The sequence below is a fragment of the Otolemur garnettii genome, unplaced genomic scaffold (assembly GCF_000181295.1).
Source record: "Otolemur garnettii isolate 467f Iridium unplaced genomic scaffold, OtoGar3 scaffold00049, whole genome shotgun sequence".
NCBI lineage: Eukaryota > Metazoa > Chordata > Mammalia > Primates > Galagidae > Otolemur > Otolemur garnettii.
In genome coordinates, this window is record NW_003852444.1 from 2,812,450 (window position 1) to 2,825,439 (window position 12,990).

Genomic DNA, 12,990 nt, shown 5'->3' on the forward strand with positions numbered 1-12,990 from the left:
TGAGACAACCAAGTACCTAATACTTTTGTCTGGGAATCAGGGCACCTGCTCTACCCTGTGACCTCACTCCACCTTACTTTCCTGTTATAGGGAACAGTTCCCACCAGGTGAGTGTGTAACTTCCATTCCCATAACCTTCTGGAAAGTGAGCAAATGTTTAAGTTTAATACTGAGTTATCTTCTGAAACCTGTTACAAAATTGAATTCTAAATTTAGATTTGTGAGTTTGCAGTGAAATCAATTTTGGGCACCTGTGGCCATGGGTGCCAGTGACAAATCTGGAACTATAAATACCTGTGTATGCAAAGCCTTCATCCCACTCCCCAGTCCAGACGTGGTGAGCAGCCATGAAGACCTTCATCTTCCTTGCTTTCCTGGGAATTGCGGGTGAGTCTTTCAATGAGGGAATCATCAGATGTCTATAATCTAGTTAAGTTTGCACTTTGTACTTTGGAAGACAGCAATGAAAGCTGAAGCTGGTCTCTGTCCTTGAGAAGTTTAAAATGTTGAACAACACTGTATAGCACTTATGTTTATTAATTAAATATCACTCTTGAAGGAAAACCACAATGAGCAGGAATGATCAGGGTGGAAGACACAAAGAATCAGAACTTGCTCTCAACTTCTGGGTAGATTTTGAGAAAAGGAGAGAAAAGCAAAGGATAGTCCACATTATGGAAGTGCTTCTCTTGACCGTTCTAAGAATTTGGACTTAGTAAATGGAACGAATATTGGGCCCCCGGAAGAGGCTGTCAGCATCACAGCCTGAGTCTCTATACTAAAGGCCAAGTGATTTAGAACCAGGGAGTCTTAGCACACAAAGATATTTCATTTCTCATGAATAAAAGAAAAAAACAATGAAATCTCCATGGTAGAAAGAAATATATCATTCCATCATGAAGAAAAATGAGTGACTATTTCTACTTTTTTACTCTAAATTTCATACTGCTAAAACTTAATACTAAATTTTCCCAAATTGGGCAGTTATGACTTCAATACAGTTGCCTACACATCTAAAAAATTGTTTCCTAAAATAATTTCAAAATTTTTGAACAAATTCTCCCCAAAAGCCACAAACTTTGCTGCAAAAGCCACAAACTTTTGGAACTGCAAGAAATCTTAATAAATCAGTGGGAGAGACTTCACAGTGCTGAATAAAGTGATAAATGTTAGAAATATAATTGGGGTAAAAGGAAAGGTTGGAAAGGGAAATCTTACAATGTTCTAAATGTTTAAAAAAATTTAGGCTGGAACCAAGGAAAGAAATTGGGAGAGCAAAAAGATAATATTACTCATTGCCTTTCAGGCCAGAACAGTCTCAGGTGGCTTCTAAAAACTTCTTCTAAAAGAATTCAATTCTGTGACAGATAGAAGATAAATCAGTATTAACTCAGAATTAGTAACTCTGTTACCTCATAGGGGTATCTGTTCCGTACCAGTGTTCCACCAACCATGGCAAAAATCAGCACCATTTTTTTTTTTTTTTTGCAGTTTTTTTGCTGAGGCTGGGTTTGAACCCACCACCTCTGGCATATGGGGCTGGCGCCCTACCCCTTTGAGCCACAAGCACCATCCAGTCAGCACCATTTCTGAAAATCTTTGCACCTAACTGCTGAGCAGAGTTCTGTGTAACAATTATTCTTTATATCCTCAGGCAGTGGTCCTCAGGGCATTTATTGTATAAAGAGTCTCTGATCTTTGTGTGTGGGAGGGATGGTCTATCTTAATGGTACATTGAAAACAATGTGCTTATAAAATTTAAAGCATAAATGAAGCAATAGATATGGATAATAGCATAGATGGAGTACATGTTAAAGGCATACAATAATACATTTTTCTCCAAAATTACCTAAAACCACCATTTCCTAATTATGTGAGACAAGAAAACCCCATCTTCTCTTTTCTGGCTAATCTGAGAAAACTTCATGGTGGTGTAGAAATTACAAAATGGATCTGATTCACAAATAGTTACTAAATTTTTCTTATCAGTTGCTTTTCCCACCAACGATGATGACGACAAGATCGTTGGAGGATACACTTGTCAGGAGAATTCCGTCCCCTATCAGGTGTCCCTGAACTCTGGCTACCATTTCTGCGGTGGCTCCCTCATCAGTGACCAGTGGGTGGTATCTGCAGCTCACTGCTACAAATCGTAAGTGACTAATATTCATTTTCCTATGTTCTAAGTCCAACCTATCCTCTAGTTCTGCCAAAGCACAATCAAGGTAAAGGACAGAGTTATGTTCGAGGGATTCAGATTTTAGAAGACAGTTTATTCTCGCTCTCATGCACTGTATAATGTACTAAGGGACTTTTGTATGGAGAGGTACCTACCTGTTAGAGTTTCCTGGTGTCTTCCCAAAAGCTGATACTAAAGTCATGGGAAGCAAATAGTAACAAAGTATCTGGAGAAATAGCTTAAGACATGAATTAGAACATAATCCTAATCCTAATCATTATAGCTCAGTCAGAAAAAATGGCCGATGAAAGTAATGAAATACATAAAATTTCCTATGTAACATAAAAATTAACCATGACTCATTCTGCTCCCCTAATATTCTGCCAGTTCTCTGACTCCTGCCTCCCCTCCCTATGATAATTGGTGATCCCAACCAGTGGAAAATGATAAATCTCTACCAATTCCTTTTGCATCTCCAACTATTTTATTGGGATCCTATTCTTTACTATTCTAACAAGATGGCAGGCTATGAGTCTGTACTTGTAGTTACATTTACCTAAGGGATATCTGCCCTACACGACGTGTGACAGTACACAATGCTACCTCAACTGCTCAATGAACTGTGAGAATGCTTGAAGAGGGTGGTATCTGTGTTTATGCTCATGAGTGAGGAGTCTGGAGAAAGGGAAGAAGCTCAAATTTGATACTGAGAGAATGCTTATCCTTTAATCCAGCCGAATCCAGGTGCGTCTGGGAGAACACAACATAGAAGTTCTTGAGGGAAATGAGCAGTTCATTAATGCTGCCAAGATCATCACCCACCCTGGATACAATTCAGCCACCATGGATAATGACATCATGCTAATTAAGCTGAGTTCAAAAGCCAAGATCAACTCTCGAGTGTCCACAATCGCTCTGCCAAAATCTTGTGCAGCTGCTGGTACTCAGTGCCTCATCTCTGGCTGGGGCAACACTCTCAGCAGTGGTGGTAAGTGTCATCTGGAACAGAAGTACCAAGTTTGAGGAAATTGGAGGCCAAAGGCACATCAAGGGGCAGTTGGTCCAAATTCTCACTCAAGGTATCAGTTCCTGAGGATGATGTTGGGATACAGGGAGTCTTAGAATATATGAATTGAAAAGAAGATTCCCTTGCTGGGGCCGTGCAGAAGACACAAAATTAATGAACTATTACAAAGACATCAAGGTATTTAACTAAAGTGTAATTAGTGATGTGCATAGAACTAGGAACCAAGGAGGTAAACAGAGCAGAGGCTAAGGGATTTGGTGCTGCCCGAAGCATATAGCCACTTGGCAAATCATGTCAATATCATGATTTTTCAACTTTTTTATCTCACAGCACACTTGAACCTATAGTTAAACTTCCATGGCACATTTAAATCATGTTGATAAAAAAAAAAAAGTTAAAAAAAAGAATATACTTACAGTACTTTTAACTTCTTTCAAAAATAACTTAATGATTTTTAAAATTTTTCATGGCACACCTAAGATCCTCTCACAGCACACCAGTGTGCTGTGCCACATCAGTTGAAAATAACTGCTCTAGATGTTAAGATTTGAAATCACTGATGCTAGATGTTAAGATTTGAAATCACTCATTGATTAGAACTATTTGGAAAACATTCCAGAAAAATGTTGCTCTCTAAAACTAAAAATCATTGGCAAATTTCAAGAAAAAGTGGGAGTCCTGGGAAAGAAGACGAAGATATTGAGAAATGAATTTCCGGGAACACTGTTGGTAATCTTCCATGTTCATTCTTGCACTCCACAGTCAACTACCCTGATCTCCTGCAGTGTCTGAAGGCTCCCGTCCTCTCTGACACTGCCTGCCGCAACGCCTACCCAGGCAAAATTACCAGCAACATGGTCTGCCTTGGCTTCCTGGAGGGTGGAAAGGACTCTTGCCAGGTCAGTATCTTTGAGCTCCTCCTTCTCCATCCAGCTCAGTTGCATTCTTTTCCATCACAGTTCCTCTTTCCTAACAGAGACAAGTTGTAATACTGTCCCTGAGATTTATGATGAGGGGTGAAGGATTGCTTTAGGACAAATTATACGTTTTATTTCTGTGATTTTCACAGCTAGGGTAAAGAATAAAAAGGCACACAGAGGATGGTGTGCAGACAGAACATCAAGTTGCCTTCTTTGGAGGTAAATTGTGGAAGGAAACCTAGTAGAAAGGGCAGAGGTGTTGGGCAGCATTAAAGCTCTCCCATCCTCACCTCTCCTTGGCTTAACTGGCCTACTGGAGGCTGGAGGAGAGAGGAGAAAGATTAGGAGCACTGTAAGTAGAGTGAAGGCTGAATTTCCAAGAAAAGAGAAAGTGCTTCATGGAGGATAATCAGCCTGGGAAAATGGCCCCAGCACAATGGAGGGACATCTTGCACCCCATTCTCCCACCTAGTCATAATTAGGAGTTCTGATGGTCTCTTCCCTCTTGCTCAGGGTGACTCTGGTGGCCCTGTGGTCTGCAATGGACAACTCCAGGGCATCGTCTCCTGGGGCTATGGCTGTGCTCTGAAAGGCAGACCTGGCGTCTACACCAAGGTCTGCAACTACGTGCAATGGATTCAGCAGACCATCGCTGCCAACTAGACACAATTATGTCTTCATGTACCATGTCTTGTTAATAAACTTCACCTTCTTTCTGTGCCTGGAAACAGCTTCTAAATAAAAAGATTTGCCCTATACCACATTCATCCAACTGCTCAGCATTGGCAAACTTTCTCTTAAAACTAGCTGCCAAATGAGAACGTGGACATAGAATTCTACAGTTCTCTTGAGAAAATTTGAAAGGATTTTAGTCATTTAATCAAACTCAACATAAATTCACTGATCACCTACTACATTCCAGACTCTGTGACATATTGAGATGGAAAAGGAAACAAGGTTTGTGGTCACTGTTATCATCTCATTTTTTAAAATAAAATAATTATCGGGTGTTTTATTAATATTTCATATAAATTTTGTTGTAAGATTTGGCTATAATATAAATTTTATGCATTTTTCTGATAGACCATGCATCCATAGGCTATGACAGATAATGACACTAAAAAATAGAAAGGTCAAAGTCAATTGCCCAAAGTCATTCAACTAGTTCCTAATAAAACAGAAATGAAACCTGAAGTGTCCTATTTCCAGTGCACTACTGCTGTTCTTCCTGCCTTTTTCTTTAATCCATGTGAAATCATGGGACTAGATAGGGAAAACTTTTAGGTGCAGAAATATTTAAAAACCTATATTTTCCAGGGTTTTGCCTATCTGTATGTTCCTTTTCTCCACGATCTTTTTTGTTTTCCAACTATAAACTTGTTATATAAGGGTGAAAGTCAGGAAGTTAAAATGTAAGGTTAACTTATAAAAGGAATGTGGTATATTTAGAAAGAGTAAAAGGTGCAAAAGACAAAAACCAAACTAGGAAGAAGTCAGTTTTAATTCAGATGGGCTGAAAATTTATAGAGTATTTTGACAGGGTGGATTTTCCCTAGACTCAAAGTTGTAGGTGGAGAGATTTACAGTTGGAGTTATTTTGCTATTGGGGGAAGTTTTAGTTAGCTGGTTAAATAGGAAATGTTTATTTTTGAGTGTAGCTAGTCTCAAGGAAACTAACCATTCTAGGTCTAGTCATTCATGAAATAAAGAATGGGGAGTTGGAGGGTCCATGTCTGGCTTTATCAGTAGGTGCAGACAAAAGGGGAAAGGTGTGTGTTCAACCCGTCACCAGTAAACAAGAGTGGACAGAGTTCTATCTACATCATACTGGAACTGTGGTTCCCTGTGGTAATTCTTTTTCCAGAACACAAAATGATGGTGGAATTTCTTAACTATAGCTCTTTCCTGGAAGCACAGGGGTTCAACCTTGTTACAGAGAATCTGGACACTCAGTTCTGAGTGTTGACTTTGATGCTAACTTCCAAGAGGACTACAACTTTCTTACTATCAAAATGAACAGAATGAAAGAAAAAGAAAAAACAAGATTTACTAACTGCATTTAATACCCCAGTGATCTGTAAGTCTCTGGGAATAGCAGAGGCAGATGGCAGGGGAGGGCAGGAGAAGGGTTTAAGTCACAGAGGGAGGAGGAGACAACAAAGAAAGGCTATGTCACAGAGGGGAGGGAAATATCAGCTGGTATGTGCTGACTCCTGGGGAGATTCATAGGACAGGAGAGGAGGCACCAGGACCTTGGCTTGGTCTGTTCCTTCTCTTTCACTCACATCAGACATAGACACCACTGATGTCTCAAATAATTGGATCTTGATTAAGGACTAATTTGAAGACTCCTCTAAGATACGTGTGTCTCTCTTCACTCCACAATTAGTGGTTCTTCCACAGCTGATCTTGTCAAGGACACTTGGACTAAAGATTGGGTCAGTTTACAGCTGGACCAACTTGTCTGTGCATGGAGATGTCACAGCCTGCAATGAAGTGCTGTCTCATCCTTGCTCTCATGAGCACAGTGGGTGAGAGTCTGGGGTTTCTGCCTGGGGCGAGAACCAGGGTAGCGCTTGAAGGGTTGGGAAAAAAGTGGCAGCCACACTAAGGAGGTGGACAGGAAGGGTGTTTAAACACAGGAAAGGAGGGTGGGCTGGGTCAGGGCTCGGGAAGCCCTACGCTTTTCCATTCTTTATACCATCAAAGTCAGGTATTTAATTTTTCAACCCCATTCTTGGCCAAAGTTCATTTTTTAAAAAAGAATTTTTTTAATAATCCTTTATATTTTTTCATTTTTGTAACATGTAGAACTGCCAGTAAGAGTTTTTGATCACTATGAGATGAGCCCATCTCTAAACACAGTTTCACAGAACTTCACTGTAATTCTATCTCAGTAAGGACAAACATCACTTCTCTTTTTTTTTTTTTTTTTTTTGAGACAGAGTCTCACTATTTTGCCCTTGGTAGAGTGCTGTAGTGTCACAGCTCACTGCAACCTCAAACTCTCGAGCCCAAATGATTCTCTTGCCTCAGCCTCCCAAGTAGCTCAGTATATATGGCTGGCGCCATAACCACTGTGCTACAGGCGCCGAGTCACATCAGTTCTCTTTATGTGTATAGATTAGGTGATATGCATGATCTCCTCACGTTTTAAAAAATATTAATAATAAGTTGGACCCTGATATTATCTTTGAAAACCTTAGGTTAAAGAAAGCTACTCTGACTAGTACTAGCCTCTTAATTTCTTTGTCTTTCCATCACTGCCCCCTTGATTTTTCAGGAACTGTTCAGCACAATGTTTCCAAGGAGAAATTGAACTCCTTAGAAGGTTATACTATTCCTTACCTGGTCTACCTGGATTCCAAGCCAGAACCCTGTGTGGGGTCTCTCATTCACCCTGAGTGGGTATTGACGGCTGCTCACTGCTCCTTACCGTAAGCATCGCTTTGCTCTTGAGAGCTGGGATGGATCTAGACAAATGAAAGTGGGTCTAGCGTGGCATCCCACAAGTTTTAATGGATTCAGGAGGCCCAGGAAGAAGGAGAATCTTCTTCCAAATGGAGAATAGAACATACCTTTGGGTAGTTTAAGAGGAGATCAATAGGAAGGTGGCAGAAGTATCTGTCATGGAGAGTATCTAGTATTCATTTGCCAATGTGTATTTGCTAAACTCTTACTATACAGTCAGGGCTATTTAATACAACTGAAAAAACAGTGGGAGACAAGGTGGAAATGTGTTTTTCCTCGTGGAGCTTACATTCTGGTGGAAGGAGTAAGCCAAAACAAATGACCAAAAGTAAAGCACAAAAAGAATGTCAAGCCGTAATACGTGGGAATGGGGCAAGAGATCTGCTTTAGTGATGGTGGTTAGGTCCATCCTCGAAGAGGTGAGAGGAAGAGAAAGAGACAGCCATGTGATGAAGCCTGGGGGACACACCAGGTCCAGGGAACAATGTTCATATGGTCCCTGAAGTAGTAAAGGTTTTAGGGTTTTTGGAAAATTGGAAGATCAGCATTGGCTGAGTATAGTGAATAGGGGATGATTATAGGAAGAAGTTGACTAGTTGGGTAAAAACCATGTCCCGCAGGTTACAGTAGAGGGATGACGAGGTACTTTATAAACAGAGCTGTCCCTTGCAGATCTTTCTGCTGTGGGAGAATGTGTTGTGTGATTAAGACCCACTGAGAGTTTAAGCAGTATACAAGGGTTATATCAAACTTGGACCTGTGAGCCACCTGGTTGTTCAAAGCAGTTCAGTTCAACATAGATTGAACCTCTGCTCTATGCAATATGGGGAATATGTACATACGTGGGAAATAAAGATGGTTCAAGTCATCCTCTTGCAGTAGGAGTGAGAAAATCAGATATTCTTGCTCTCATCCACATCAAACACATGAACTGCTTTTGGCAAGAAATAGCTCTTGAAGGGCTGAATGACTAGACTCCTGGCAATGGAGCTGACTAGGTATCAATTTGCCCAGGGAATATAATGCTAAATGACACTGCGAGTCCTGACAAATGATTAATAGCCTTTCAAGCCTAAGATCAATGTAGGCAACACATGGCAAGTGCAAATTCTATGGACCTAAGAAGAGCTGTGACAGACCTAAGGATGCTCAGAAACCGTGGGTCCTACCAGCTTGCTTAGGAATCACTAGATAGTGTGGTATAGACAAGAGCTCTGGAATAGCAGATTGCAGAGCCATCTCTATTACCGGCTAGTTCAGATGATCTGATTGTTAATAATAACTAGACTCCACTGGTGTGTTTTAGGCGCCAGACACCATGTCAGGTTTTACCAAGGTGTGCCTCTAATACCACAACCTGGTAAACTCTTATTATTTTACGGACAAGAGTGGGACACTTTAGTTCTCAGGTTAAGAAATAAAATTAAGATGATTGGAGAAGGTGGCCTGGGACAGTTCTTATAGTTTGACATTCAACCATCCCCTTCTTTATCATTTCTCTGCCCTTTTTCTTTCAAAGTGTTAAAATCCGACTAGGAGTTTATCAACCCAGCACCAAAAATAAAAAGGAACATTTACGAAATTACTCATTGACTCTGCCCTACCCTGGCTTTGATGCACAAACTCTGGAAAATGACCTGATGATGATCAAACTGTCAAACCCTGCACCACTCAACTCACATGTGGGAACCATTGCCATAGCCTTGGAGCCCATAGTATTTAATGACTCCTGCTTTATCCCAACCTGGACCTGGAATGAATATAAAAACCGTAAGTGTTTGTGACCTCTTTCTCCCAAGAATGTTAGAGCTTGGGGAAAATGTGGTGGTATAAACTCGACAGAATAGCTGCTTATGAGGTTGATATTCTTGATCTTAGCGGGATCACTGCTTGACCTTCTAGTACCATGACTGGAGGTCAAAGACAAAATTCAAAGGGAATGATACAGGGCAGTCAATAGAACACCATCAAATGAAGCAGCCTGAAATTGTTGTATCTCTGGAATATTTAAGACCAGAGTCCAGGAAACCGAACTGAAATAAAGGGGGAAAAATAGGAGTCCTCAAGCACAAAGGAAGTGTCAAGGAACCATGAATGAGAGTAGCCTACTCAATAACAGTGGTTGAATGCCAAGTATGCAATTGATAAAAAAAAAAAGGTGGGAATAAAACAAAACATGAAATGGTGAGATAACAGAGGAGGCTTCTCATTCCTAACACAGAGAACCCAACCTGTGTGCAGACATGATGATCCATTTATTCTAGTGGACCTTAGGAAACAAGAGGATAGTTGAGTGAGCTATCTCTCCTGTCACCAGAGGAGGCAGTTGAGTGAGCTACCCATCCCCTTAATAGTATGAACAGAGAGGGCTTCTCATTCTGCTGCTACCTCTGAGAGTTCCCATGTTAAGGAGGAAACTTGACTGGTTCATGGGGGAATTGATTATTGCAACATACTGTTGGCATCTCTTTGGCCGGACATCTCTCATGGGGAAAATAGTTACAGTCCATGTTGTAGGCACGCAACCTTATCCTCTGTGAACTGTCATTGAGATGATCACAGAGATTTGGTCTCTGAGTTTTATCAAAGTTTTATTAAACTTTATGAATAGAGTTGATTTCTGATTCTTTTTTTTTTGTTCCCGTTGGCTGTTACTTCATATGGCTGTTAATAACCATTATGTTCTCTCAGTAATGCCAAAGGCTGAGGATACCACTTGATATCTGAAATAAAATGATAAAGCCATTGCTTATTATACAAGGCTATATGTAGAGAAATGCTGAGCAGCCATAGTCTGGCAGGGCAGAGCAGAGTGCTGACTAGTATGTGTGTGTTGCAGGAAACTGGAGGTGAGGGACTGGAGGACTTGAAGAGGTATAAGTGGGTTACATCATCTGTAAAGACACGGGATGGATCTATTCAAATATCCAGTGAGATTGTTGTTGCTTAGTTGGCACTCCGAGCTGTGTTTGTAGAAAATCTGTCTCTGATTGACTGATTTTAAGAACTGACAGCTGATGCTGATTGATTGGCTTGCAAAAGCGGTGTTCACCCAGGCACTTTGTCCTGTGTCCATAGATCAGGTTTTAATCCTTCTCTGGTGGGAATAGAATAATCCATTCTATAAAAGCAAATTTAAAAATGGAAACTTTAAAATAAAGCCTCTGTTTGGTGAAAGCAGAGATTAAAAGCACACATGTTTACATTCTACACTTTATATTCTATATTTTACTCCATATTTCAGTTTAGAACCAAAGTACTTGGAAATCTAGGTGAATGTTTTCTGAACGTGCTTGTATGAGTTTTGTCCTTGACTTTATAAGTCTTATGCAAAGTAATTGCCTTATACACTTTACAAAAGTAATTTATTACATACTTTTTGAAAACAAAATGAAGCTACAAAGGTTTTGTTGTAGGGCTCGGTATGTTAGAATCTTAGTGACAACCTATACCTCTATAAGCTCTCTGGGGCAGGGCTCCCAGTATTTATCAAAAATTTATTTTTTCAAGTAACTCAAGTTACTTTAGGCTATCTTGTTACATGTATTTAAACAACTCGAGTAATCTCTAGTCAAATTTTGTTTTCTTCCTCCTCACTACTCTAGATTAAAATTACATAATGCCTTGGTTAGAGTTCCTGCTAACATTCTGCTATTCGTGTTATCATTCTGCTTGACAGTATGATAACAATTGCTATGATAGAGGTGAGCAATATGACCTGCTGGGGGAAAAATAATAACAGGGGGTTCCAAAATATATATATACATTTTAAGAAAGGAAAAAAAACTATATTAAAATTGTAATAATATAAACCAATGACAAAATATGAATATTAAGTCATGTTTGACTTCTGCAATTACAAAAGGTGCTCAAAGTATATACATAATATAATATATATCAATAATACATAACTAACATCTCTTATGATATATATACACACACATTTTTTGGCACTTAGGTATATAATATATGGGGTGGACATAAAGTTCATGTGCAATTCAAAATAGTTTAATATTGTAAATTTAACATGAATTTTACAAACACACTGTATATTTATATATATTATAACACACATAACCCATTTATAAATAATCTATTCAATTAAAAAGGCAAATTTATACACATTAAAAATAGTTTCTGCCTTTGTATCAAATGTAATGAGGATAAAGTAGGTGAGGCAGTGATTCTTGGGGACAATGGCTTTGTTACTATCTCTTTCTCCTTGTGGTTAATCATAATATTCTCACAGTTTTTCCAAAGTTTTCATTGATTATTCATGGTACAGAAAGAATTGCTGATGGGAAGCTTGAGGGAAGAGGACTTATGAACCTACTTCTCCAAGTTCAGTAGAGATTACTGAACTAGGAACCCAAAGAAGGATGAAATGTCAGCTGCTACATATTGAATATCTTCAGAAATTAATTTACATTAGAGGTCTTGTGATAAGGAGTAACTCTTGACTTTGTCTTCTCTGTCTCACAGTCAGTCATCCTGACATCCTGACGTGGATAAACCAATATTCTCTTCCATTAGCTGACTGCCAGAGTAGACTTCAACATGGCCTGGCAGCGAATATCATGTGTGTAGGAGAACCTCTAAACACCATCTCTAAAAATAAGGTATCTCTCACCCCCTCCCCATACAAGAAGACAGCACAAGTCAGGGTGAGAGAGGTGACAGTGGAGAACCAAAGGGCACTCATTCAAAAAGTCCTCCCTAGAGAGATAAGCACTGAAGTCCCTCTCTCCTCCCCTCTCATCTCTGGGTTTGTAATCAGTTTCCCTTCCCCACTTTTACAGTGGGAGAGATTTGAGGTAGAACCATCCGCCATTCCTGCTTGCCCTCAGGCTGGGTGAAGCTTGACCTGAGAGAGATGAGATTTATGTAGGTAGGAAGAGAAGGTATCACCTCTCAAGAACAATTGGTCCATTCTTTAGGTGGTTTTGCTACTATAATGTGCCACTTCTTGGGATTTACTCTTGTTCCATGAGGACAAACCCTCCCTGACCTCCTGTTCTCTCTCTCTTAAAGGAAGTTTCAGCTGCTCCTGCCATCTGCGATGGTAGGTTACATGGAATATTGTCCTGGGCAAAAGGAAGTGTCACCCTGGGAAGTGAAGGGTTCTTCACAAGTGTCCATAACTATGCAAGATGGATCCTGAAAATCATAAACACCCACTGAGGCACCTCTGTTCCCCCTTCCCCTCAGTGCCATCTCTCCACCATTGGATCCACGACAGTCTTTATCTTTCTTCCTCTTCAACAAAATCCAAAGAGAAAGCCCAATAAAAACAAAGCCACTGAGCACCCATGCCATTATGCCTACTCTCTTTATAATGTAAACTTTGAAAATGATAAGAAATTTAGCAGCATGCTCACTTATGTGTTCACTTC

General features: G+C 39.9%; 2 protein-coding genes across 2 annotated transcripts; both read left to right on the forward strand.

Moving 5' to 3' along the window:
• The first annotated feature begins 347 nt into the window (after window positions 1-347).
• LOC100966892 (trypsin-like) lies at window positions 348-4,789 on the forward strand. The gene is made up of 5 exons (XM_003791557.1): window positions 348-387; window positions 1,990-2,152; window positions 2,914-3,167; window positions 3,969-4,105; window positions 4,640-4,789. The coding sequence occupies exons 1-5, from the start codon at window positions 348-350 to the stop codon at window positions 4,787-4,789; spliced, it is 744 nt and encodes a 247-aa protein (XP_003791605.1).
• A 277-nt stretch (window positions 4,790-5,066) lies between these two features.
• On the forward strand, window positions 5,067-12,778 carry LOC100950924 (serine protease 58). The gene is given in 7 exon segments (XM_023514196.1): window positions 5,067-5,083; window positions 6,516-6,612; window positions 6,615-6,657; window positions 7,410-7,563; window positions 9,117-9,367; window positions 12,080-12,216; window positions 12,629-12,778. Coding segments are annotated over 7 exon segments (849 nt in total).
• Window positions 12,779-12,990: the final 212 nt, after the last annotated feature.

Excerpts from the sequence above, each read along its gene's own strand:
- LOC100966892 (XM_003791557.1), top strand. The coding sequence starts at position 348 with ATGAAGACCTTCATCTTCCTTGCTTTCCTGGGAATTGCGG. Across the intron at positions 2,153-2,913 it reads GCAGCTCACTGCTACAAATC|CCGAATCCAGGTGCGTCTGG; the intron begins GTAAGTGACTAA and ends CCTTTAATCCAG. Across the intron at positions 3,168-3,968 it reads CAACACTCTCAGCAGTGGTG|TCAACTACCCTGATCTCCTG; the intron begins GTAAGTGTCATC and ends TGCACTCCACAG.